Here is a 27,896-nt window from a genome sequence, read left to right as displayed (position 1 = left end):
GGCAGGGGTATATATCAGGCACCATAGTGGCGCCACTCCAGCATGATTGACACAGTTCCAGAACGGATGTGTGATGAGTTCCCCCCCGCCCAGGTGCCACCTGCAACTGGGGTACCACTGAGCCCCCCCAACCCAGAACAAGGAGTAATAGTCTCAAGTTGTAATGGGGGAGGTTTAGGTTGGATATTAGGAAACACTGTTTCATTAGGAGGGTGGTGAAGCACTGGAATGGGTTCCCTAGGGAGGTGGTGGAATCTCCTTCCTTAGAGGTTTTTAAGAGGGCTTGAGAAAGCCCTGGCTGGGATGATTTAGTTGGGGATTGATCCTGCTTTGAGCAGGGGGTTGGACTAGATATCTCCTGAGGTCCCAGGCCAACCCTGATCTTCTGTGATTCTATGATTCTGTGACCCACCAGCCTGGGCTCCCTCTCACACTGCACTGCTGTGACAAGCTACAGAGTCCTCCAGCCTGCACTTTCACCAGCTTACATACAGGTAGGAGCACACCCAGATGCAGTTACAAGCAGAAACTCTGACCAGCCCTTGCATGGGAAGGCTACTCCCAGCTCCTCAGGCATGCACCCCCTCTGGAGTATAAACCCCAAATTATACCATCTTGTGCTGCACAGGGAACCCTGCAGCATAATCTCATAAAATTCGCCCCCTCCCTCAATATGGAGAGGTATATGCAACTGCCTGTTGCCCCTGAGTTATGATTCCCACACACTTCACTCCAACTCACTGGTTTAGATAAAGCAAAAACAAGTTTATTAACTACAGAAGATAGATTTTAAGGGATAAGGGCTAGCAAACAGACCTAAGCGGATAAACAAAAATGAAAACTAAGCTTAAGATACTAAATAGATTAGCTGTGAAGAGCAGATTCTCACCCTAGGAGATGATACAAGCAGGCTGCAGAGTCTTAAGGGGAAAGCTGCACTTGCTTTGCAGCTTGGAATCTCCAGGTGTTTCATAAAATCCCTTTAGCCTGGGTCCAGCACTTCCCCCAGTTCCATCTTTGTTCCTCAGGTGCTTCCAGGAGTCGTCTTGTGTGAAGAGCGAAGAACCTCAGATGATGTCACTTCCTGCCTTATATGCGTTTGCATCTGTCAGGAACCCTTTGTTCCCAAAGCTTGGTTCCCAGACCAGCTTCTGGAAAAATCCTGACATCCCAAGATGAAGTCTAGAGACATGGTCTCATCACATGTCCTTGTAGAATCATAGCAGCCATTGGGCTGCCTGTAGCATGTTCAGGAAGGCTGCCCGGGTGGGAGATACGCCGCTCCCAAGGCCTATTGGCTTTTCCTAATGGCTCATTGCCCCGAATAGGCCCTTCCCAACCAACTCTTAGACTGAAGGCATCTTGTCTAGTGGGCGTTACGCAAGTGTAACTACATTTGAAATACAGATACACAGTTAATATTAAGAACTTCAGATACAAAAATGATACATACCTGCAGACAGAATAATCACTTTCTGCAAATCATAAGTTTTTCAATGACACCTCTGTGACGGTGTTGCCCATGGGAGCCAGCTGAGGTCACTCAATTAGGGTGAACTGCAAACAGAACAGGGCAGATAAACCCCAAACGCTGGTGGATATTCCAGTACTTAGGTTTACCAAGCTAGCACAGAACAGCTTCTATAGTACCTCACTGGTTACTTAGAAGTTCAAACAACACAGTTCTCTTAAATTGCCCAGCCCCAGGCCTCCATCCAGACACACCTGTCAGATATGATGATGAATACTGAAAATCTTATCATATAAAAGAAAAGATTCTTCCAATCCCAAAGGATCAGCCACACACCCAGGTTCAATTATAACTTGGATCTTACCCAAAATACACGCTATAGCCCATTCTTATTAAATTTATTAAAAAAGAAAAGAGAGAAGTGTTGGTTAAAAGATCAATATACATACAGACTTGAATTTAATTCTTGAGGTTCAGATACATAGCAGAGATGAGCTTGTAGTTGCTAAAAGTCCTTTTAGAAATAGTCCATAGGTTACAGTCCAATGTCCATATTCAGGATGACTCCAGTCGGTGACTGGGGATCTCAGTCCTTATGGCTTAAGGTTCCCCCTCTTGAAACCCAAAGCAGATCTGAGATGAAGCAGGATTGGGCCCCATGGTTCTTATACGTTTCCAGCAGCCTTTTGGTCTGAGAAAACAATAGGCTTAACTCTCTTTCTCCCAAATATCCTGGCAGTTAGCACAGGGCAATTTATCCATTAAACAGTTCAGATACAGGTTACCACAACCTTCAAAGAGACACATAGACAATGATACTATTTCCCTCAAGTGTCTTCCTAAATGTTAATATTTCTTTTTTGATCTTTGAATCAAAGCTATAGCAATAGACAAGACTTGTTTGCTTACATCACAAGACCTGAGCAAACATCTCCCCTTCTACCTCTAACAGTGCAGACTCGCATTTCAAAGCTCTATTCATTTACATATCTTCCTAACCTGTCTCTAAAGTTCGACCATGGGTCAGGTCAGACTGTGAGTTAATTAACTCTTTCTGGCCCTGTCATCCTTCAATGACATATTAGATCAGACTCATAACGTCACAACCTCACCTCACTTATCTTGCATCATACATCATAAATTATGTCATAATCACATCATAATAATATCACTGTGCAGAATGTGGGGTGCAGTGTCAGAAGATGCATGATGTGTAATCTCCTTTGGGAGGAAAGGCACCAGAGAAATGGGCAGGTTGCACTGTTCTCATTCTGGCTTCCTTGGAGTTTAACTGAAATTTCTGTTTCTGTGCACCCTGTACAGTAAAATAATTGGATTCCGCCTGATTGATGCTGTCACGTTTGCACCTTAACAGGATGATGCTCATAATAAACCAAGGGCTCTTAATCGCTGTCTCCATCTGACAGACCTTTGCTGGTCAGGAAGATCCGACCTATTTTGGGATAGTTGGTGGCTCTGGGTCTCAATATTTGTAGAAAACTCTGGGGACAATTTCCCTTCATCCCAGCGGTGCCCATGATCTCCAGGCACCTCACCCCTTGTGTATTTAGACTCTCTTGCTGCAGAGAGAACAGGGCTCTTAGCTCAGCGGTAACTCGAGGCAGAGGAGAAGCTCTGCAGTCCTTCCTTGTGATGAGGGTGGATCTTGATGTAGCCACTGGTGGGTGGATGATCACCATCTTAGTTCTCTCCTTGCATGGTCCTCTCCATCTGGCTCAGGCATAAGGGTACCTGTGCTGGTCAGTGCCTCTCTCCAGTGTTGGTGACAAGTTATGTCATTCTTCAGACCAGTGTCGGGCTACATCCAGGTCCCCAGGTGCCACTCCCTTATCTCTGCAATAGTGAGCACGTGGTGCCACTGATCTCATGATGGGCCAGGGCTAAGTCAGGGCAAAGGGTTGGGGTTAGGCAGCTCGGGCTCAGTGCCTGTGGGTGCCTTAATGGCCTAGGTCTGCGGTTTGAAACACAATTCAAATCTCAGCCCTTGTTCTTCCCGGGCTGGCTCTCCTGAATTTACTGTGCAGCTCTGAACAGCCACGGTCTTTTCAATGCTGTGTGGGCATGAGATCCCACCACACTTCTGATCTGGAGGGGGGTGGGTGGAGTTTCCTTCACTGGGGTCAGCAGGTGAGAATGGTGATGTCCAGGCCATGTGGAGCGACTGCCACCGGACGTCAGTCTCCGAAGAAATCAGTCCAAAGCTCTGAGTGCAGGGACCTTTTGGGGGTGAACTGGGCGTGGCTGCATTGGGAGAGTCCATGTCTTGGGAACTGTCTGGCTGAGCCGGGGTCTTTTGTTAGGATTTTGCTGCCTCGTTAGATTTTGCGAACAAGAAACAAAGCCCAACATTCCAGGTCTTTTGTGCAAGCCGGCACCGCCATGATTCAGCCCTTTCAATCCCTCCGCTCATTTCCTGTTCTGACACCAAGCCCCCACCCCCCAGGGCAAGCTTCCAACTCGCCTCCCACACACCCACAGGTCCGGCTGCCCCCCCCCAGTGCCGTTAGGCCCCTGCCTTGTCACCCAGGTCTTTTCTGCGGAGCTTTGAAAACTGTCTCTAGAAACAGCATTCAGCTAGGGACTGACTAGTGGCTCTGGTTCCAGGGATCTGATGTGCCCCCAGTGCCTTAAAAACGGTGATGGCTTTTGGCAAGGAGCCCGGGGCTGGAGGTGACATGGAGAGAGGGACAGGAGAATTCAGAGGATGTGAGCCTGTATCACAGTGATAGTGTCACAGCGACAGTGTCCATCAGGCCCAAAGGAGTCCAGGCTTTGGCGGTAGCTTGTTCCTTAAAGATCTTGCCAGTTTGAGCACCGGCATGAGTCCAGGGGTGTGTTTGTCTTTCCGTTGAATGACTCCTTTAAATGGATTTAGTTAAACCCTCCTCGTGGGCACCTGAAGTTGCATTACCCCTGCCTTATATTGTTAGCTTAATTCAGTCAGCCGGAGCCTTAGCCTTTCCCATGGTGAGTCTTGCCCACATGCTCAGGGTTTACCTGGTCGCCATATTTGGGGTCAGGAAGGAATTTTCCTCCAGGGCAGATTGGCAGAGGCCCTGGAGGTTTTTCGCCTTCCTCTGCAGCATGGGGCAGGGGTCACTTGCTGGTGGATTCTCTGCAGCTTGAGGTCTTCAAACCACAATTTGAGGACTTCAGTAGCTCAGACATAGGTTAGGGGGTTGTTACAGGAGTGGGTGGGTGAGATTCTATGGCCTGCATTGTGCAGGAGGTCAGACTAGATGATCATAATGGTCCCTTCTGACCGTAAGTCTATGAGAGAGTCTCTTAATGCCACTCAAAAGCCCCTCTGGGCAGGTGTAGCCTGCGGGAGAACTGGAGCCTTGGGCTCCAGGAGGGCAACCTGCCAGAGATGCTCATCGTCTCCAGGCCTGTCATTTTTGAGAGGGGCAGTGCTCCCGCAGCAGTGCTCAGCACCTCTGCAAATCAAGCCGTCGGCCTTCCCTTCCTCCTGTTCTCCAGCCGCTTGGCACTGCAGGTGGCTGCATGGGGCTTTGGAGTGGTTTCTAAACAGAGCAGAGCTCAGCCAGCCTGGAGGAGCAGCGCCACGTGAGTTCTCGTGCTGTAAAGTAACTCGTGCCACGGATGTGTTAAAGAGGACAGGGTGGGGCTCTCCACATGTGTCCGACAGAACCGAAAGCTCAGGGATGTTATGGGGCCGCTCTTAGTGGAGAAGGTGAGCTGGTCACGGAAGACGATAGGAAGGCAGAGCTGCTCAGTGTCTGCTTTGCTTCAGTCTTCTCACAAAAAATAACATGTGACTGGATGACTGGTGAGGTTACCATGGACAGTAAAGGGGAAGAGATGCAGATCCGTATTTGTAAAGAACATGTCAGATCTTCTGACTAATTTGAATGAGATCAAGTCAGCATGATCTGAAGCTGTTCATCCCAGGGTGCTGACGAATTAGCTGAAGAAATCTTGGAGACACTGGCAATAACATTACAAACTCATGGATGACCGGAGAAGAGTTAACATAGTGCCCATCTTTAAAAAGGAGGAACCAGGAAACTAGAGACCCATCAGCCTGACTTTAATGCCTAGGAAGCTACTCGTGCAATGCATAAAACATTCAATGTGTGAATACCTGGAGGATGAAGAGGTGATTGCTAGCAGCCAGCATGGATATACTAAGAACAAATCATGCCAAACCAGCTTGATTTCCTTCTTTGGTTTGGTGGATGGGGGAATGTGGTGGACGTAATATGCCTGGACTTTAGCAAGGTTTTTGCCACAGCCCCACATGACGTGCAGATAGGCAAGCTGGAGAAATGCAGGTTCAGTAGAACTACCATTAAGTGGATACAAACCAAGAGTAACTCTTAATGGAAGGATGTCGGACTGGAGGGAGGTCTCAAGTGGGGTTCCATTGGGATCTGTTCTGGGCTCGGTGGAGAGTGGTCTGATACTATGGGGGTGGGCCTGGGATAAGGTCATAGACAGCTCGAACCACACTGGTTGCAGACAGAAGCCGCGCTTTGGGCCAACCATGTTATCAGCTGGTTGCAAACTCAGTTAAAAGCCATAGCGCAGGCAGGGCCACGTACAGCACAGGACAGCGGCACTGCAATGCCGTGAGTCTTGCTTGCAAGCATGGGGGAGATCTGAGCAGGACTGGATTGTCAGGTAATATTTTATGTTCTATGAACACCCCCCACAAACCCATCCTGATGGAGCCCAAAGTACCGCATGAGCTTTATGTGTACGGCACTGCTGAAATGCAACCACTTCTAGGGTGGAGCGTGGTAGCCAGCATGGTGGACAACAGTGATCGGAGGGGGAAACTTGCTTAAGAAGCCCAGAGTAAACCTTCTTTCTGTGAACCGTGCCTTGGGGCATCCACATCAGGCGGACTGGATGTGGGCTTTTAAGATCTCTGCAATATCCCCCATACCCCCGGGGAAGTGGCAGGGGACTCGTATTAGAACTAGCCTCAGCAGGAAGAAGCGTTGGCTGGATTTGAGGTTATGGTTGAAACCCGAGGGTCAGAGCTATAAACCGTTGCTGTGTCTGGGCACGTGTGGCAGCAACGGAGGGTGAGTGAGTGCATGCAGGACTGATGAATTTGCACCAGTGACCTGCTTGGAGCAGGTCTGGATGGAACACCTGTGCGCTTTGCATGGCTGATGGAGCTGCACCACCAGCAGCGTGAGGAGGGGTGCTCACCCCCAGCATGCTGGGGTGGGCAGGGCCATCAGCGGGAGGACACAGAGTGGCACTGCCATGAGACCCAGAGGGCAGGGGAGCATGAGAGCCGGGGGCCAGCGGCGTAGGAGGGGAAAGCCCTGCCCTGCAGGAAATGTGGATTCGGGCCAGGCTGAGACTGCAGCACTAGGGCTGAAGAGTAAATGCTGTGGAACAAGGAGCTGCCGCTGAGCAGAGCTGCCCGGAGCAGAGCCAGCCACATTTGAAAGCAGCCAGCTCGCTCCCAGCTGATCTGGTTCCCAGTGGAGTTGAGAGGAGCTGGGGCAGGCTATGGGGCAGGGTGTCACGGAGTCACCGGGCGATGCTCTGGAACTGCTCCCCACTAAGCCAGTCAGGACTTTGGGGAGCCTCCTCTCCCTTGGAGCAGACTTGTTCAGGGCAAGAAGCTCACACGTCTTCACCTCCTGGGTCTCTCCTTGGAGCATTCAGCATCCTCTGCCCCTCCGTGGGCTTCCCACAGCGAGCCCACCCAGGCGGGGTCCTGGGGAAGCCACAGGGTTCTGCACCCCCACTTTGCAGTCAGACGTGACTCTCAGCCAGCAAAACAGAGGTTTATTCGATGACAGGAACAGGGTCTAAAACAGAGCTTGTAGATACAGCGAACCAGACCCCTCGGCCGGGTCCATTCTGGGGGGCAGTGAGCCAGACCCCTAGGTCTGCACTTCACTCCTTATCCCCAGGCAGCTCCAGACTAACCTCCCTCCAGCCCCTCCTCTCTGCTCAGCTCCTTTCCCGGGCCAGGAGGTCACCTGATCCCTTTGTCTCCAACACTTTCAGCTGGCACCTTTGCAGAGGAGGGGCCCAGGCCATCAGTTGCTAGGAGACAGAGTGCCCGGCATTTAGGGGCACTGGCCCCTTCCTCTGTAGCAATCACACACCCTTATCCCACCACCAAGATACTTAAGAACTGCCTAGGGGACACTGAGGCACCAACACAGTGTTCAGAGCAAACATTAAGAACAGTCCCAGTTTGTCACACAGGGCACCCAGGGTTTTCTGCCTAAGGCTCCAGCCTCACACCAGGCACAGACTGAGAGACACGCGTTGGCTGTCAGCAGAAACTGCTCCTGGGCCAGGTGCTGTCTGCTGGGGGTGGTACCCACCTCTGCGCATTGACACCCCCTAGGCACGTGCCACTAGAGCAGGGGAGCCTGGCTAGTTACCATCTGCTACCTCAGATTCCCCTGGCAGTGGCATTTGGCATTGGGATTTTTCTTCCCTTCCTAAACTCTAGCTGTGCTTTATCAAACAGCTGCCATACTCCGCACCAGAGGTGGCTGCCCTGTAGTAATGGGGGAACTGATTCCCATGCTAATGCATGCAGGGCTTGCTTATTCCCAGGGGAGCTGAAGATTAATTAGCTAATGCTTGTGAAAGGGCTTGGAAGGTGGGTAGAGCGAAGTGTCATTTCTCAGGTGGGGTATTTTCAAGCAGAGTGGTCCCTCCTTTCACTGGAGGATGCAGGGGTTGATGTGTGACTATCCCTGCACCACCAGGAGATCCTCCTGCCAGACTTCCTCTCCCTGCACCCACATCTGGCTCGTGCGCCTTCCAGTGATCGCAAGGGAGGTGGCTCGTTCTGCGCTGAAGCTCTCAGTAGCCTAGACCCAAATGTGACATGTAAAAGCCCCAGGCCGTTCGTCGTCTGATGCGTTCTTACGCTTTGCTATCAAAGGCCATGTTCTCGGCTCCCCCCAGCCTCTACTGAGGACAGGTGAGATGGGAGCTCTCTGATCCTGGGGCCTGTTCTGTGTCCAGGGGCTGCTCAAAAGTGCACTGCTCCCTAAGGCAATCTACCAGCTGAGGATCGCCGGAGCACAACATGCTGCAGCCACACCTGCCCTGGCTTGGCCTCTCTGCTTGCAGCTTCTGTGGACGCTGGTGTTTAGGATCCAGCTATGCCTCCTCTGGTCTCCCCTAGTGCTGCTGTCCAGCCTCTTTGCAGCACTAGACCAGAGCAGAGAGAGCCCAGAATTAGGTCCCGAAAGCTTAAGAGCCATGCCAACTCTTCAGAGAGTCTAAGGAATGAATCATCCACCCTCCGTTTGAGGCAGGCAACCTTGGCTCTGTTTTACAGAAGGGGATCAGAGAGCTGAAGGCCCAGCTCCGTAAAGTGACGTAAGAGCTCAGTGGTTTGTGAACTCAGCCAGGAGGTGGGAGACCCCCCGGTTCAAGTCCTACCTCTGGCTGATCGTGAGAAGGGATGCGAGCTGGGATAATAGGCAGCAGGTCTAAAACAAACCAAAGGAAGTATTTCTTCCCACAATACACAGTCAACCTGTGGAACTCCTTGCCAGAGGATTTTGTGAAGGCCAAGACCATAACTGGGTTCAAAAAAGAGCTAGGTAAGTTCATGGAGGGTAGGTCCATCAATGGCTATTAGCCAGAATGGGCAGGGATGCTGTCCTTAGCTTCTGTTTGCCAGAAGCTGGGAATGGGCAACAGGGGATGGATCACTTGATGATTCCCTGTTCTGTTCATTCCCTCTGGGGCACCTGGCATTGGCCACTGTCAGAAGACAGGATACCGGGCTAGATGGACCTTTGGTCTGACCCAGTAAGGTCATTCTTATGTTCTTATGGACCTACCACCCCTCAGGTGACTGCCCTCACCACTAGGCTGTAAAGTAATTCTCATTCCTTTCTGCCTGAATTAATATTTAATCATTACAATGATACAACTGTATACATCCCATAGCCCACTGGTCGGGGCACTCACTGGAGAGGAGGTAGATCCCTGTTCGAATCCTTTCTCCCATGGGATCAGGTTTTCCATCCTTGCCAGTTCAGGGAACTGCTGCTCTGGCATTTCTGACAACATAGCCTAGTGGATAGAACACTGGGCTGGGACTCAGGAGACCTGGGTCTTTTCATGGCTCTTCTGCTGAGTGACCTTGGGGAAACTGAGGCAAGAGAGGGGAAATGATTTGCCCATCTGTAAACTTAGGGTAATAATACTTGTATCTGTGGAGACCTACAGCTGAACGGAGCTAAGTCCTCTCCTTTGTGCGCATGGCATGTGGAAAAATAGCTTGTAACATCGGACCCACCGAATCTTACTCACCTGGCTTTCATTTTAAGGGAACCTTTAAAGTACTGGACTCCTTGGTGTGTGTTGCTGTTTTGCTGACATCTTTAAAATCTCACCCACCATTTCCTGCAATCTCCCTTGGTCGGATTGTCAGGGCTTCAGCCCCCGAGAGCTTGTTGGACAAACTGTTTTCTCATAGCCGGTTGGATTTCATTCCTTTCCCTCTGATCAGATTCCCCAGCAAGAAACTTACAAAGAAGAACAGGAGTACTTGTGGCACCTCAGAGACTGACAAATGTATTTGAGCATAAGCTTTCATGGGCTACAGCCCACTTCATCGGACGCATAGAATGGAACTTATAGTGAGGAGATATATAAACTTACAGAGAACATGAAAAGGTGGGAATTGTCCTACCCACTCTAAGAGGCTAATTAATTAAGATGAGCTATTATCGGCAGGAGGAAAAAAACTTTTGTAGTGATAACCAAGATGGCCCATTTCAGACAGTTTGACAAGAAGCTGTGAGATACTTAACATGGGGAAGTAGATTCAATGTGTGTAATGGCTCAGCCATTCCCAGTGTCTATTCAGGCCTAAATTGATGGTATCTAGTTTGCATATCAATTCAAGCTCAGCAGTTTTTCATTGGAGTCTGTTTTTGAAGCTTTTCTGTTGCAAAATTGCCTCCTTCAAGTCTGTTCCTGAGTGACCGGAGAGGTTGAAGTGTTCTCCTACTGGTGTTTGAATGTTATGATTCAGAAACATTCAAAAGCTGGTTGTCCCACTTGACTCCAACAATAGGGAGGCCACCATAACCCTGCCCTCCTAATGCTCCGTATCCAGGAGCCCTGGGTACGCCGTAAGGTTTGGGCTGCGCTACAGAGTTAGATGGATGTAAGGCAGCTTATGTCGAATTAACGATGTCAGTGTGTATGCTGCAGCCATGCTCCTGCCCTCCCACACCGACATCATACCCACCCACCCCCCGAGGCGTGAGGCTTCTGTCGGTGTAGTTAGGGCCACACAGTGTCCTGTAGACACTTACTTACATTGGCGGTTGGCTAAAATGCTTGTCAGTTTCACGGCTGTGAATTGATAGGAAAGGTTGGTAGATTTCCTGCTGAGAGCCCTGTGCCTGGCTGGCAGCTCCGGCTGCTGTAACCCCCAGGGTGGATTCGGGGGCTCCAGGTAGAGCCCGGCTACCTGCTGGGAACCAGGCTACTTCCCGGCTCCCAGTTCCCAGCCTGGCTGCTGCCTGGGCTCCCCACTCTGAGCCCCGGCACTGAGCTGTCAGGGTGCTGCTGCTCTGCAGAGACAGTAGCAGTGTGACAGTTACAAGTCAGTCAGTTTCACTGCTGGCAGGCTCTGTGCTGTGAAATTCAGCTGCGGGGGGGCGGGAAGGGGGTCACGGCAGGGGGCTGTCACTTGGCCATGGATAGGGGGCTCCAGCCATGAGACCCGTATGACTGTCAGTGCCCCATGCTCGGCTGTCAGTGCCCCACAATGCCTGACCTTAGTAGGTGCAAGCACTCCTGGTGAGGGGACCCTTCCGCTTCAGGAGGAGGGTTGTATGGACTCCAACAGCCGATTGAATTACCGGGGTGGCTGTAGGTCGACCTAAATTAAGTCCGCCTCCTTGTGTAGTGTAGACAAGCCCTAAGACTTTGCCCTATTTTTACAGCTGGTGACAAGGTGGACTTTGAAACTGCGCGGCAGGGTTAACGCTTGGTTAGTCGCCAGGGAGCAGAACACCTGCCGTCCTGGCCAGCAGCCTGGCTGCAACGTGGTTTTGTTTGTTTTTCCTGATGTATCCAAGTTAGACCAGTTATTTGTCTGACAACTGAATTATACCTGTGTAACCAGTTTGGCTGCTGCACCTTCCTCCCAACCGCGTGCAGAACGGTGCCGTGTGTGTCCTCCAGGCATGTTGTGTCCTGCTAAGCTACCGGGGGTTTCCCAGCGCACAGCGATAAACAGCATGGCCTACTGGGACACACCTCTGCTGAATCATGGCTGGGTTGTGAAAAGAGCTGCTGTGTGATCACAACTAACACGCTGCTTACAAACCGTGGATGTACTTAGCGGTGACAGGCTGTTCTCCAAGGATCTCCGAGTGCGCCACAAACATTTAAACCTCACCCCAACCCTGGGAGGTGCGTTGCCATTAACCCCAAGTGGGGGAACCAAGGTCTAGATAGACTCAGGTTGAAATGCTCAGAAGTGGCCTCTGATTTTTGGGTCCCTCCATTTTTGGGGCACCCACCGTGGAACAGCTGGTCCCTGACTTCCAAATGTGCTGGGACACCCAGTCACCCACTGATTTCCCCTAGACCCCCTGAAAACCTGAGTGTCCCAAGCTCTATGGGGCAGGAACTGTCTCTTTGTTTGTGCAGCCCAATGGATCCTGGTCTTGTAGGCGCGACGCTAATACAACTAACAAATAACAATAAGTTGGGCACCCAACACACAGTGTCCTGCAGAGATTCCTGAACAGAGCTGGGACCAGAACCCAGGAATCCTGACCGCCGATCCCCTGCTCTGCCCAGGCATGGTGTGGACACTTTTCTTTGGGAGGCATGACCCATAAGCAGGCCTAGTCTCACTGCATTACAGCCATGCGCCGGCCCCTTGAAGTTCACAATAATAGAAAGTAGAGATGGAAGAAGACCCGTTGGCCTGGTCACCCCTTTTTTTGCAGGTGGATAAATTGTACGTTAAGCTGGTGGCAGAAGGCTCCTTCTAGAACTCGCAGAGTTGGGGGTTCTACCGTGTCTGGTTTCAGAGAAGGGGTTCTGATGAATGGCCCCCCCTTGCCCGCGCACGACGCTTGTGGTCCCCATGCCCTGCTTCTCTTTGCTTCCTTGCAGATACCAAACTGTTGGAAAAGTCCAGCTTGCTGGTGCATTTCACAGAGAAGCTACAGGCTGAGTCCTTTGATCTACAAGCCCCTAGGTAAGTAGAATGGCTCCGACTTCTTCCTCCTCAGGCATGGAGAAGGTGCGACAGCTTCCCAGGGCCAGCAGCACCAGGATGTATCCTCGCTGCCCCTACAGCGGCCGCACTGTTATCTTTGGAAGCTCATAGGCATGCGTAGCTGACCCTTTCCCTGGTCTCTTGCAGCACTGAATGCCTCTGACTAGCAGTGGCTATCCGTGCCCTGGGGAGAGGGGGGCTTTCACAATCAGATCTTTCTTCCTTTCCAACAAAAATCCACTGAGTCAGCCAGACACCGGTTCCTGGCTCCCCAGCTGAGTAAGAGAGGGAAGTGGCTCAGCATGGACAGAGCCAAGCTTTCTCCTCTGTCAGTGCTGAGCTGCTGCTGTTGTCTTTCAGAGGAGAGGTTAGTCACTTAGTGATCTGGACCATCGAGCCCAAGTGACTTTTGTGCAAGAGTAAGGGGAGGTTAAGCCTGGGGGCCAGGCCAGATTGCATTGTTGGGAATTATGTTCAGCCTTCCTAGATCCCCTCTGCAGCTTCAGTTTGATAGTGTTTTGCTGCTTCACGTCCTGCCCCAAACTGCTGTGTGTTTAAGAGCGGCCGATTTTCCACCCCAGAATTAGCTGCACTGCAAGAGGTGAACAAAGCAATCCTCCTGCGTGCAGGTGTCTTTTGCTCTCTCACCGCACCAAAATCTGTGAGCCATATTCTGCCGCGCTTATCCCAGCTGACGAGGTCGGGGCACAGCATCTGGTCTATCTGACAATGGTAATGTTGCACAGCTAACCTTTAACAACAGTTCCGTTATGCAAAGATCAAGATAAAGATAACTCGACCACTTTGCATGGGTGTATTAGTGAGCAGCTTGCTGGACTTGCCTTAGTTACGCACACCACAAAATCCACGGCAGGTGCACTATAGCATGATTGACGTTGCAGCAGGAGCGCTTGGCTTTTGCACTCCCTGACTTTGAGATGGCAAAACAGATATTTTTAATGTTGCATTGTCTGCACTGAATGTGTCTGCATTGACTATCCTGGTTAAAGCAACGGAGAAGCCAGTCCTCCTGTTGTTTCATTAGGCCCTCGGCGTCACACCTCGTTGAGGGCAGCGGGGCAGGAGAGACCGTCTTTGCTAGGGCAGCCAAGAGTCTTGTGGCACCTTATAGTTTAACAGACGTTTTGGAGCATGAGCTTTCGTGGGTGAATACCCACTTCACATCCGACGAAATGGGTATTCACCCACGAAAGCTTATGCTCCATAATGTCTGTTAGTCTATATGGTGCCACAAGACTCTTGGCTGATTTTGCAGATCCAGACTAACATGGCTACCGCTCTGATACGTGACGTCTTTGCTAGAGGCAGTTTGGCTTCGCAGAGCAGAAACACCTGTGTTTACATTATAATTTTCAGCTGCAAAAAAGCAGAAGCTGGGCTGTTTCCCAGTGAAAATGGCGGGCGTGCTGAAGTTCAGGCTCTGCTTTATTTTTTTTTCCAAAATGCACAAAGCAAAACAATTCATTGCAACTTTGCCCTCTGTTTCTTGCACCCTGCCCCGGTGGGATTGCTCCTCTGCCTCAAGAATTTGCCCCGTGCTCCTGGGGGAGGCAGATTTTCATTAACCTGTGCTGCAAACTCAGCAGCTGCATGCTCAGATGTGACTTTGGTTTTGTTTTTTAACCTGCTCTGTCTATAGGTCAGGGCGGGAAACTAACGGCTCCGTGCTGGAGCCAGGCCTGGGCTCCCCAGAAGCGCTGCAGACCCTGAAGATAAAGTACCAGGGACAAATTGCGGAGATGAAAGGTGTCAGTGGGGAGGTACGTAGAGGTGAGGGAAGGCACCGCGTGTCAGCTCTTGTGGCCCTGGATTGTCATTTGCTCTGGTTTGTACAACTCTTAGCAGGGGCTGGTGTCTCTATAGAGTTGCCAATGTCTTTCAAAAAATCTGGGACTGTTTTTTCTTAGCCCCTGCATGGGGGAGGAAGTAACTTGGGCCCACCAGTGCCAGGGGTGGGGTGCCCAGTCCCACATAGGGCTTGGGGGGGTACAGACCTTGTTGGCAGTTGAGGAAACTTCCTCTCCCTGCAGTGGTCAGGCTGTCTTGGTGGCCTGGGCCCAGCTGCGGGAGCGGACAAAGCAGCGAGGTCGGGAGGGGAGTGGAAAGAGGCACCCATGAGTACGGCCCCCTGCTGATTTCAGCCCTTTCAGCAGCCCCTCGGCTTTCCCTGCGCAGGGCCTGCCTGGCAGAGCAAGTGGACGGGACTGTGTGTCCTGGAGCTGCGCTGAAGGGCCAGGGTCTGGAGGGGGCTGTGCCTAGCGGGGGTCAGGGTGTAGCCTCCGTGCTCGCAGGGTCTCTGCCAATGGCCCCAGGCGAGGAGTATGACTGCTGTTTGGTGGAGATGGAGGTGGGCGGGAAGCCTATTCCTGGAAGCCGGAATTACCTGCACAGAGCCCTGTCCACGTCCCTTGCCAGACAGAGCCCCCTCCTGACTCCAGCCTTTCAGCGTGATCCCATCATCTCTTTGTGCCCCCCGATAATCATATTGCACCCCCTTAGTATGGGAGCCTCTGCGCAATAGGTACAGAGTCCGTAAATCACAGGCCTGATTCTGCATTGCAACCTGGTGTGATTTTTACAAACGTTCGAGCAGAGGGAGGTAAGGAAATCACCGTGCTGGCTTTGCAGAATGAGAACATTTTTAAAACATGCTGAAATATGGGAGAAAAGGCGTCTCTTTAAATAAGGGACATCCCTTGTAATACGGGACTGTTGCCAGCCCTAGGGCTAGGTAGTGCCCCTAGTAAGCAGGACTGTGCACTTGCAAAGGAGGCAGGACGTGGTATTGCAGAGCGCTCAGCTTTGCTGGATTTATTTATAGGCAGCAGGTTTAAAACAAACAAAAGGCAGTATTTCTTCACACAGCGCACAGTCATCCTGTGGAACTCCTTGCTAGAGGAGGTGAAGGCCAAGACACTAACAGGGTTCAAAAAAGAACTAGATAAATTCATGGCGGATAGGTCCATCAATGGCTATTAGCCAGGATGGGCAGGATGGTGTCCCGAGCTGGGACTGGGCAACAGGGTGTGGATCACTTGATGATCACCTGTTCTGTTCATTCCACTTCAGGCACCTGGCATTGGCTTCTGTCGGAAGGCAGGACACTGGGCTAGATGGAGCTTTGGTCTGACCCAGTCTGGCCATTCTTATGTTCTGTAGAACTATGGACAGTACCATTATGGAGGCTGTAGATTACAGAGCAACTGGGGAACCCATCTGCAATTCTGGCAGCTGGAAAATCACTCTCTACAAGGAGCGCCCAGACTTTTTAGTTTGTTCCTATAGCTTGGAAGTGGCTTGTTAATAGGAAGAGCAGGCTGAGCGCTATAGGCAGTGGTGTGGTACCTGTGTCAGTCACGGATGTTAGAGAGACATGGTGGGGGAGGCAATATCTTCTGTTGAACCAACTCCAGTAGGTGAGAGAGACAAGAAGTTGGTCCACTAAAAGAGAGTCTGAGTGTTGTCATGCAAGTGAGCAACAAAAACCTCCCATCTGTCATCATCCTTGTATCCCACCACACACACCACAATCTCAGGTGCAGTCCAGTTTATTACTCAACCCAGCTCTGCCTCGTGTGCTCCACAGCACTCGAGAAAGCTGCGTTCGCATACTTGTGTTTCTCTTTGGAAGATCACCTGGCCTTGGAAATCTCTCTCTCGTTTGCAGCTGGCGTATCGAATTATTGAACTGAGCAAATTACTCAAGGCCAAAGAATGTAAACTGCAGGAGCAGAAAACGAGGTAAGGATGCTCCCCAAACTCCTGGGTGCACCTGATTTAACACGGCTTCCTTCCAGTGCCTTTCTCCTTGGGGCTTATTTTATACGGACACTTGTTTATTTAACTAGCATGAGGGGGCAGGTCTGCTCTGCAAAACTGCCCCCTCCTTCCCCTGCAGACCTCCTCCTGTGTTGGAATCACAATCTGAGCGGCCAGCTTTAATGGCAGTAAATGTTTACTGCTCTTTACTCCTCCTAGCCCTGCAGAGATCACCCAGCAAGCTGGGTGTGTGGCAGAGAAACCCATACAGTGCATGCCTCGCTCTAGCCAGTTATTGACTTTCAGCCTACGTTGTGTGTTTTCCCCCACTGCCTGATCCACAGAGGATATGAGTCTGCTACAGTTCCCCACTAAGGGAGTTAAGCCTTTAGCTCAAGCTGGAGAGGCGTGTGCTCTCAACTCGGGAGGCCCCAGGTTCAATCCCTGGTGGTGATCCAGATGGCAGTTGTTCCAGTCTAGGGGCTCACTTTCAGGAGTGCTGATAAAAGTTTGGATTGCAAGTCAGGGGGAGCCCATTCCCTAGAGCACTGTCTCTTGGTTTGGCTCAGGCTGGCGTCCCTGAGCGGGCGGATCTCTGAGCTGGAGGCAGAGCATCAGCAGCTGAAGGGCCGGGTGGAGGATCTGGGCAGCGGGAACTGTGCCAGGAAGGTGGAATACGATGCGCTTCATGAGCGTTATCGGCTCCGAGAGGAGGAGCTGCGGCGAGCAGCCGAGAAGGAGCAGCAGCTGATTGAGAGCCTGGTGCGGAAGAAAGTGGAGGCTGCCAAGCACCAGAACAAGAAGAACGAGAGGTTGGTTAAGGGTCTGTCGCTGCCCAGCGTATGAGAGCGACTCGCCTGGGCTGGTGGGGGGCACAGGGCATGCAGACCTGGAGGGAGGTGCTGCTGCAGAGGCCCAGGGCAGGTGGGAATTTTGCCCCGCCCTCCTCCACCGGAAGGATGGACCATGCAGTGCAGGGGATTGGAGCAGAGGATGAGGACAAGGCAGACAATCTGCAAGGCTCTGCTCACAGTCCCTGCGGCCCTGCCTGCCCCATGGAGTGATGGGTTGTGTCAGTGTCCTGGAGCGGGGAATGCACTGGCTGAGGCCAGTGGGAGCCCTTCGGTGGGATTTTGCAGCTGATCCAAAGGCTGGGGAATGAGGTTATCAGTGGGCCATGGACATGCCATGTGCTGGCTGTCTAGCGAGGGTGATGGGGCCAGATAAGCACCTTAGTATCTGAGTGACTCTCAGTCTTTAATGACCTTATCCTCCCAGCCCCCCTGTAATGCAGGGCTGGGCTCTTATGCCTGCTATACGGATGGGGAAACTGAGGCACAGAGCAGTTAAGGGACTGACCCAAGGTCACATGGGCAGTCTGTGGCAGAGGAAGGCCTTGAACCGAAGATTCGCATGTCCCAGGCCAGTGTCCTAACCACTGGGCCATCCTGCTTCTTGACTCTGGCGCCTTCTGCTGTTCCATTGCCCTCTGTTTGAGCTTCCGGCCAGCCGCCAGCTGTGTTGCGTCCCCATGAGGAAGACAGAAGCCCTAATAATATCTCCAGCCATGGGTGGTCTCTAGCTTGCATGGCACAGCGCTGCAAGGCACAGTCAACCCGTGCATCTTGGTGCCAGGGGATGGGGTCAAGGCTAAAACTAGAACTGGATTTGAAAAGAAACGAGATGAGTTCATGGAGGATAGGCCCACCAATGGCTCTTAGTCGGGGTGTCGATTAACTCAAAAAAATTAATCGTGATTAAAAAAATTAATTGCGAGTAATCACAGTTTTAATCCCAGTAGATAATAGAATACTAATTGAAATGTATTAAATATTTTAGATTTTTTCTGCATTTTCATATCTATTGTATTCTGTGTTGTAATTGAAATCAAAGTGTATATTATTTTTTATTATATTTGCACTGTAAAACGATAAACAAAAGAAACAGTATTTTTCAATTCACTTCATACAAGTACTGTGGTGCAATTTCTTTGTTGGGAAAGTGCAACTTACAAATGTAGGGTTTTTTTTGTTACATGACTGCACTCAAAACCAAAACAATGTAAAACTTCAGAGCCTGCAAGTCCACTCAGTCCTACTTCTCGTTCAGCCAATTGCTCAGACAAACAAGTTTGTTTGCACTTATGGGAGATAATGCTGTTTGCTTCTTCTTTACAATGTCACTTGAAAGAAGAACAGGCATTTGCATGGCACTTTTGTAGCCGACATTGCAAGGGATTTATGTGCCAGAGATGCTAAATATTCATATTCTCCTTCATGCTTCGGCCACTATTCCAGAGGACAAGTTTCCATGCCAATGATGCTTGTTAAAAAGAAATGAGTTAATTAAATCTGTGACTGAACTCCTTGGGGGAGAATTGCATGTCTCCTCCTCTGTTTTATCTGCATTCTGCCATATACACCTCTGCCTCGATATAACGCTGTCCTCGGGAGCCAAAAAATCTTACCGCGTTATAGGTGAAACCGCGTTATATCGAACTTTACTACGTTATATCCAAATTCATATTATATTGGGTGGTGTTATATCAAGGTAACAGTGTATTTCATGTTATAGCTGTCTCAGATGATGATCCAGCACATGTTGTTTGTTTTAAGAACACTTTCACAGCAGATTTGACAAAACGCAAAGAAGGTACCAATGTGAGATTTCTAAAGATAGCTACATCACTTGACCCAAGGTTTAAGGATCTGAAGTGCCTTCTGAAATTTGAGAGAGACAAAGCTTTCAGAAGTCTTAAAAGACTCTGATGCAGAAACTACAGAACCCGAACCATTAAAAAAGAAAATCAACCTGCTGGTGGCAACTGATTCAGATGATGAAAAAGAACATGCATCAGTCTGCTCTGCTTTAGATAATTACTGAGCAGAACCCGTCATCAGCATGGACGCATGTTCTCTGGAATGGTGGTCAAAGCATCAAGGGACACATGAATCTTTAGCGCATCTGGCACATAAATATCTTGCGACATTGGCTACAACAGTGCCACGAGAATGCCTGTTCTCACTTTCAGGTGACATTGTAAACAAGAAGCGGGCAGCATTATCTCCTGCAAATGTAAAGAAACTGTTTCTCTGAGCAATTGGCTGAACAAGAAGTAGACTGAGTGGACTTGCAGACTCTAAAATTTTACATTTGTTTTATTTTTTAATGCAGCTATTTTTTTGCACATAATTCTACATTTGTAGGTTCAACTTTCACGGTAAAGAGATTGCACTACAGTATTTGTATGAAGTGAATTGAAAAATACTATTTCTTTTGGTTTTTTTACAGTGCAAGTTATTTGTAATAAAAAGCAAATATAAAGTGAGCACTGTACGCTTTGTATTCTGTGTTGTAATTCAAATCAGTATATTTGAGAATATAGAAAACATCCGAAACTATTTAAATCAATGGTATTCAATTATTGTTTAACACTGTGATTAATCGCATGATTAATTTTTTTAATTGCACGACAGCCCTAGCTATTAGCCAAGATGGTCAGGATGCAACCCCACAGCCTGCGTGTCCCTAGCCTCTGACTGCCAGAAGCTGGGAATGGGCGACAGGAGATGGATCACTTGATGATTCCCTGCTGTGTTCATTCCCTCTGGGGAACCTGGCACTGGCCACTATCGGAAGACAGGCTACTGGGCTAGATGGACCCATTGGTCTGACCCAGTCTGGCCGTTCTTAGTTTTGGAGCTGCTTGCTGTAGACTGGATACAGATGTCCTTCCCCCTGTGTCCTCCAGCCCTGCTCCCAGTAACGGCTGAGATTGCCTGGCTCTGCTCCCACCTTTGCTAGGCCTGATGCAATTGCCTGAGGGCTAGGCCCAGGAGGGGAAGTTTCTGAACTCTCTCTCTGGACGCAGCCTGGCAAAGGGGACATGCAGCTGGGAAGAAGCCGTGCCGGTATATCCCAACCCCCTCAGCTTGTCCTGTCTGTCCTTGTAGGGTGAAGCAAGCCCGGCTGTCCAGGGAGCTGAAGAAGGCGACAAAGAGAACTGTCAGTATTGATGTGTAAGTAGCTGGGACCCCGGGTGCTGACGAGGCGGTGAGACAGACCTGGGGTTCTCAGGAGGGCTGGTGATTCATGGTCATGCAGCCCTGCCGAGAGGTGGGGCATACTGGGAAAAGGCAACATGGTATGTCTCAAAAGAAGTCATTTAAGCCCCATCCCTGGGCGTGGTTAGCAGCCAGTGCCCGTCCCTGCCTCCAGCTGGAGTGCACCTGCTCCTTAGCTGCTTGCAGCTGGTTCTCCTGAGCTCGTCCCCAGACCCCACGTCCCAGGATGCTGCGTAGGAATCGAGGAGGCTCCTGGGTTCTGTCCAAGCAGGCGGAGAAAAGCTCCTTAGCATGGAGCAGGCAAGGCCCTGCTGGCGGCACGTGAGCCATGATGCCATGGTCAGTCCTAGTGCCGATCTGCCTGGCTTGACTCTCTGGGCCTCTCCACTTGGAGACACAGCATGACAGCAGTGTAGATACTCCCTGTAGCAACCGGAGGAGTTCCCATCGGCATAGGGAACCTGCCTCCCCGAGGGGCAGCAGCGAGGCTGATGGAAGAAATTTCCCCTTGACCTCGCACTGCCCACGCTGGAGGCGGGGTGGGCACAGCTCTGTGGACTTTTCACACCCTGAGCAGTGTTGCTGTGCTGGTGTAGTGGGAGACCAGCCCTTGGCAACGTCAGCAGCCTTCCAGAGCTTAGAGACAAGCTGGCCGGCTGCTCTTCCAAGTGGATATCCACGGCTCAACCGAAACACGTTAAAAATGACCGTGCGTCCCGCCGAGAAGCTCTTGTTCTCTGGCCGTGGACGTGATCTGACTTTGGGAACTCTGCCAATGAAGCCTGAAGCTCATGACCCCCAGCCCAGCAAGGCTGTGATTGGCCCATTACTGGGCATTCCTTCGTTTATCCACACCTCTCATCTCAGGGGACATGTGATAATTGGTCTCCGGATGGTTTTGTAGTTGGATTCCAGGTCTCCTGACATGATGATATTGACAATACAAAACAAAATCACAGAGCACAAACTGGTCCTGACGCTCATTAATAGTTCCCATTCTTATCTGATCAAGTTGCTTGCCCCCTAAGTTCAGCCTGTTGCGGAGCTGGCTGGTTTCACAGGAACCAGGGTCAAGCTTTCAGCGAACACCCCGCTCCACAAGACAGCTCCTTGGGAAACGGATGCAGAGGGCCTCTCCCTGCGCTGTGTTATACAGAATCAGTCCCTTGTCTTTATTCACGGGCAGGGTGATCACGTTCCTTTTTACGGCCAGGTGGCTTTGATTGTTTGCAGTTGTCGCTGATGGTTTTCCAGTGACTATTCTGGGACGGGGGCACTGGTAGACGACTGAGCCTCGCGTGACGTCACCCGCCGGCTAGGGGATGGGGGGCCATTGCCAAGTAATAGTTCTGCCTGGTGACTCCCTTTCACCTTGAGCCCATAAGGCCATTAAATGGCAATACAGTTCCGATATCTCTTAAATATCACCCGTACACGCATCACCGATCTTGCATATGGGCAATTCACAAGCTTTTGATAGAGACCTTACACGTTACCCTTTACGGGTAAATACCCTGCAAGCAATGTATTTGGTGTAGTGAGTTTGCCAGGTCTGAGACAGTTTTTTTGCCCAGGGGCCTTTGTATCACAATGGTAAACAGCACTTTGACCAGTACAGCTGTGCTTTCCCCGGTAGCCTGTACGCTAGGAGTACTTTGCTGGTACAGCACCAAGCATTCCGATGCCAGCCATGGCCTGGGTGTGGGCACAGTTCTGTTGGTATAAAGGTTACGCCCCATTGTCCTGGGCTAACTGCCTTTGTGCCACATCAACGGCAGCAGACTCTAAACGGAGCTAGTTGAAGGGGTACAACCCCTGCCTGCAGACGAGCCGTCGGGGAGGCTTTCCTTACCCAGCCCCCAGGCGAACGTGCTGCTTCGTTCTCCCCACAGGGAATCGGACGAGCTGAAGCCGGCAGAGGTGAAAGTGCCCGTCCGAGAGCTGGTGGAACTGGAGGGCTGCGAGAAGCTGTGGAAAAGGCCCTTCAGGTAGGAGGCTGCCGTGTGGTCGTGGCAGAGAGAGAACCCGCGCGCCCAGAGAGACGTGCACAAGGAGTTTGCGCTGACTGGCCCGAAGTGGGCACTATACAAGCTCTAGACTAGTGGGAAATAAAGAGAATTGATTTCCTTACTAGTGCACGGTCTCAGGGCATTTAACAATCCAGTGGGATCTAAGGGAGGTCCCTGGCCTGGTTTGTAAGGCCCCAAAGTGTCTGTATAGCAGCCAGTGTGAGAATGTTGGGGGGGACAAGGGGAAGGTAAGTTCTCACTGTGCGGTGTTTATCAGAGAGGAAACCCACCTTTCCCACCCCTCCTCAGCCTGCAGCAAAGGGACTAACCCAGGCAGGATGACCCCCACTCAGCACTGGAGAGGAAGGCGGAAAAAAGTCTGTGATCGCTTGCAAAGGAAATGATCCTGGGGCTCACGTAGTCCTGCCCTGCGCGTGTCTGCGGTTCTGATGTGCAGATTCAGTGGCCGCTGGGCCCTGGGGCTCCTACCAGACGGTGATGCTGCCGTGAGACTAGACTCCCTCACCATTCCTGTTTGATTGTTCTTCGGTTCCCCTGTTCTTTATTTTTAAGCACTAGAGATGGGTGAACCGCCCAGATCAAACAAGAGCTGTCATAAATAAATAGCTAAGGGTTAATGTTTCTTTTACCTGAAAAGGGAACCAAACACCTGACCAGAGGACCAATCAGGAAACCGGATTTTTCAAAGCAGGGGAGGGAACCACTGGAGGTTTTTGGCTTTGTCCTTCTCTCTTTGTTTCTTTCGGCTATGAGAGAACAGCTTTTCTTTCTATCTCCAAGCTTCTTTCTACCCTGCTGTTACCAAGTTGTGAGTACAAAAGGAAAAGCAATAGGTTGATATTGTAGTTTGTATTTACATGTGTGTACTTTGCTGGACTGTTAAATTGGAATCTTTTGAATCAGACTGGTTATTCCTATTTTCTTATAAGCAATAGCCCTGTATTTGAATTTGAATGCAGAGTTATATTCTATGTATTTTCTTTCTTTTATATAAAGTTTTCTTTTTAAAACCTGGTTGAGGTTTTCTCTGGTTAAAAGCTACGGACAAAGGGAGGGGGAACATCTTTTGTGTTAGCTTGACTAGGTTGAATGCATAGCTCAGGGGGAAGGTAGATTGCCCTCTCTGGTTTGTATTCAAGAAGTTTAAGTACAGCATCGCCCAGGATAACCCAGGGAGGGAAAGCTGGGGATGAGAAAAAGAGGAGACAAGGGAGAGCTCAGGGTCTGGGTCTTGGGGTCTCCCAGGAAAAGGTTTGGGGAGACTGGAGCTATCAGGAGCTCTGAATCCTGATTGGTGGCAGCGATATCAAATCCAAGCTGGTAATAAGCTTGGGGGAGTTTCATGCTAAGCCCCCAGATTTTGGACGCTAAGGTCCAGATTTGGGACAGAGGCTTAGCCCCCGTCAAACCCAAGCCATGTTAGAGGATCCCAAAGGTTTAATTGACTCTTTTTCTTCTGAAATTTGGCTGCTGTTTTTCAGGCAGCTCCTCTGAGAATGCAGTGGCCAGTGCTCAGCACAAGAAGCCCATTCTATCCATTGCCCCAGCATCTTGCAGGCTCACGGCCTTTGCGAGGGAGGTTGGTTAGATCACGTTGCTGGGACCCAGGAGTTCTAGTCCTGGCTCTGGCACTGACTTGCTCTGTGACCTTAGGCAAGTCCCTTTGCCTCACGCTGCCTCAGTTTCCCCTTCTGTACAACAGGGGGACAGCGACGCTTATAGAAAGCCCTAGCCTTGCCAGGGAGCAAGGAGTGTGAGTAGCCTCGTGGGAGAGTGTGTTCTCCAGAGATTTCCAGCCTGAGATGTTCGGCTTCGGTTGGGTGTGGAAAAGCATCCAACCAGCCTGGATTCTGCCTTTAGACCGCTTGAGGTTCACAAGCGGCCTAGTGCAAAAACCAGGCCCTTCCAGCTCACTGCCCCATCAGTAACACTCCCTCCCTCTCCAGCTTCTCTCCGGCACCTCGGTCATCTCCCGTGGGATATTGGGCTAGTTTTGAGGAAGAGAGACGCTGAGCTGGGTGGAAAACACAGGAGTATTCCCCCGGTCTGGGAAGGAGCCCAGCAGTGCCATGTGCTGGGCTGTGAAATCATTCCCACGTTGAGAGATCACCGAGCCATAGAGATTACAGATGGAAAATGCCTCCTGGGTCCCTTCCCACCCTATGATCTAATCAGCTGCTTCAGCTAAGATTGGATCATCCACTGTGGTGTATTTTCTACCTAGACATCTAAACTCAGGCTCTGTCCCAGTGCAAGGGAAAGACCAGCCTTGATTCCTCCCGTGGGCTGAGGGACAGTGGCCAAGCGGGCCAGTCCCATCTCTGGTTCCTATGGGTCGCCCTTGGGTGCCTGCGGTCAGGCCGAGCGGCCAAGGCAGGGCGAGTAAGGGGAGACAGAGGAGAGCAGATGGAAGCGCTCGCGCTAGGATGCTTCACTCTCTGTTATCCCAAAGGAGAAACACAAGGCACAGGCACCGTAGGGCTGGCCCGACTGGCTCAGCCCCGGGGTCCATCCAGCCCAGTCTGGCTTTGCCTGTGGCCAGCGCCAGCTTGTTCAGGGGAAGCTGTGAGACCCCCGCCAGCAGCAGATGGGGGATAAACGGCCCCTACCCTGATCCCTAGCAGCGGTTGGCTTAAGCCCTGACTCAAACGATGGTGGTTCTTTAGCCCCCGAGCCCTGCAGAATCGTGGCACCATCCGGGCTGGTCTTCACTGCAGGAGCAAAACTCAAATAGCCAGCTCCCTCCCTCGCTTAGCGATCGCTGGACTGTGTCCCCAGCTGTAGTCCCCCAGGGGTGCACTGCCAATGCCAAGCTGCAGCCTCCATTTCTCCTCCCTGCCCCAGTTCCTGGCCCGCAGGAGGGACAGTGACCAGAATACAGGACAGGATTGAGGTGAGGCCCCCGGCAGGCAGTGGTGGGGAGGGGGTCAAGTGTGACTGGGTCCAGACTCCCAGAGAAACTTGCTCCTGCGTGGCACAGCTCCCCCTAGTGGCCTCCTGTCAGGGAGTATGGGGGAGTCCAGCCCTGCACCCCTCTTCCTGGGACTCACAGTGACTCTCAGCCAGCCAGTAAAACAGAAGGTTTATTGGACAACAGGAATGCAGGTTACAGCTGAGCTTGGAAGCACAGCCAGGACCCCTCAATCAAGTCCTTCTGGGGGTTCAGGAAGCTTAGTTCCTTTGCAGATTCCCTGAATTCCAACCACCCAGCCCAAAACTGAAACTGAACTCCCTCCCTCCAGCCGGCCCCTTCCTTTTGACTGGCTTCCCGGGCAAAGGTGCTGACCCTCTATCCCCCGACCTGCCTCAGGTTACAGGCTTAGGTCCTGTCCCTCACCTAAAGACATCCCCGGCTCTCTCATCCCCCACACAGACAGTTTCTACTGCATCACATCTCCCCCAAAGGGCGGAGAACGAGACACTAGAGGTGAACTCCTGGTCCCATCAAGATCAATGGCAAAACTCCCATTAGTTTCAGTGGGTCCCAGCTGTTGTCCCAGGTGGGTAGGTGAAGGTTTGCCATCCCCTTGCTGCCATTGGCCTGAGAGCAGCTTGAGCCAAGCTCTTTGTCTGCGTCGGGCTTTGAGGGCAGCATTCTCCTCTGTGACCGGCTGCAGCCCCCCAACCCGGCCTGTGGCCCGCTGCCTGGGTGGGAGAAGGGGGTGTTGCCCAGAGGGCTGGGCAAGCCGTGACCCAAAGAACAGCCCCGTCCCGTTACCAGCCGTGCTTTGCTCATCCATCGCCTCCTTTTCTGTTTGGCTTTCGCTCTAGATCGGCCTCTGCCACGTCCATGACTCTGACCCGGTGCGTGGATGTCTTCAAGGGGCTGCTGGAGTAAGTTTGCTGTCGGGTGTCCTGTGTCGCCGGGGACCCGTGATTTAATGCACTTCCCAAAGGTCTGGGTAGCATCAACTGAATGGTGGGTCTAAGGGGTCCTCCTTTCCCACCCCCATTTCCCCTCCCACCCAGCCCTCTGCTGGTGTGATGTCTCGTCGTTCAGACGGGACAAGGCTCAGCTGGGCTGGCGTTGGGCCCCGTGTTCCCCAGAGGCCATCTGCTCATGTTGTGACCTGGGCCCGCTCTCGTTAGTTTCAGGGTGAAACGAGGGAACTCCATCAGCAGTGGCTCGGAGGTGCGCTACTGCTCCATGCCCATCTGCCTCGTCACCTGCCTGCCGTCCCGAGTCAGCGATGTCCAGGTAAAAGCTCGGAGGCACCGGGGACGTGCTGGATGGGCAAACCGATCAGTGTCTCCCTCCTGCTCCCGTGAGCCCGCCACGCTCCCGGGCGCTCGCTCACTCACTTTGCTCCCCCTGGCAAATGCCTTGTCTCCAGGTCGCTGGTGCACCCCCTCTGACATTGTTCTCTGCACCAGCTGCGGCCAAGGGCGCTCTGGAAGGAGATCAGCCACTGCCCTGGCCCGGGAGGCTGTCCACCCTGCTCCAGAGGGAGACTTTCAGCTTCTAGACAGCCCCAAACTGCTGTGTTTTATTCTTTTCTCCTTAGCTTCCTATACCACCCTCATCACCATAGTATCTGAGCATCGACCACTCATGCATCGGTAACCAGACCAGCGTCTGTCACGTGTGTTCTCTCATCTCTCCAGGGGGAGCAGGATGTGCATGGCAGTGAGGGGCTAGGCTTGGTAGGGCTTTAGGGGGGTAGGTTTTTTAATATACACCTTGCTCTTTTTTTTTTTGTCTGTGGAGCCAAGACATGGGCCTTGGAGCGGAAAGTGGAGGGTTTGGGATGGTCCTTAGTTCAGGGGTGGGCAAACTATGGTCCACAGGCCGGATCCGGCCCGTCAGGGCTTTGGATCCGGCCCATGGGATTGCCACCCCCATGAAACTGCAGGCCCCATGTGTCACGGAGTCACCAGGCGATGCTCTGGAACAGCTCCCCACCAAGCCAGTCAGGACTTTGGGGAGCCTCCTCTCCCTTGGAGCAGACTTGTTCAGGGCAAGGAGCTCACACGTCTTCACCTCCTGGGTCTCTCCTTGGAGCATTCAGCATCCTCTGCCCCTCCGTGCGCTTCCCACAGTGAGCCCACCCTGGTGAGGTCCTCGGGAAGCCACAGGGTCCTGCACCCCCACTTTGCAGTCAGAAGTGACTCTCAGCCAGCCAGTAAAACAAACAGGTTTATTCGATGACAGGAACAGGGTCTAAAACAGAGCTTGTAGATACAGCGAACCGGACCCCTCGGCCGGGTCCATTCTGGGGGTCAGTGAGCCAGACCCTCAGGTCTGCACTTCACTCCTCGACCCCAACCAGCTCCAGACTAACAACCCCCCCCAATCCCTCCTC

At 51.6% G+C, this 27,896-nt stretch overlaps 1 protein-coding gene across 1 annotated transcript in view; it reads left to right on the top strand.

Moving 5' to 3' along the window:
• Positions 1 to 27,896, top strand: part of ATG16L2 (autophagy related 16 like 2) — a 70,440-nt gene that overhangs the window by 22,594 nt on the left and 19,950 nt on the right. Inside the window, exons 3-10 of the mRNA XM_075066884.1 lie at positions 12,614 to 12,698; positions 14,380 to 14,500; positions 16,408 to 16,481; positions 17,069 to 17,311; positions 20,453 to 20,518; positions 22,456 to 22,551; positions 26,365 to 26,427; positions 26,683 to 26,791. Coding sequence (XP_074922985.1) covers positions 12,614 to 12,698; positions 14,380 to 14,500; positions 16,408 to 16,481; positions 17,069 to 17,311; positions 20,453 to 20,518; positions 22,456 to 22,551; positions 26,365 to 26,427; positions 26,683 to 26,791 — 857 coding nt within the window. The remainder of the gene's footprint in view (positions 1 to 12,613; positions 12,699 to 14,379; positions 14,501 to 16,407; positions 16,482 to 17,068; positions 17,312 to 20,452; positions 20,519 to 22,455; positions 22,552 to 26,364; positions 26,428 to 26,682; positions 26,792 to 27,896) is intronic.

This window comes from Chelonoidis abingdonii, chromosome 1 (assembly GCF_003597395.2).
Source record: "Chelonoidis abingdonii isolate Lonesome George chromosome 1, CheloAbing_2.0, whole genome shotgun sequence".
Lineage (NCBI taxonomy): Eukaryota > Metazoa > Chordata > Testudines > Testudinidae > Chelonoidis > Chelonoidis abingdonii.
Note: the sequence above shows the minus strand (reverse complement) of the source record. Positions and strands in the feature narration are given on the sequence as shown.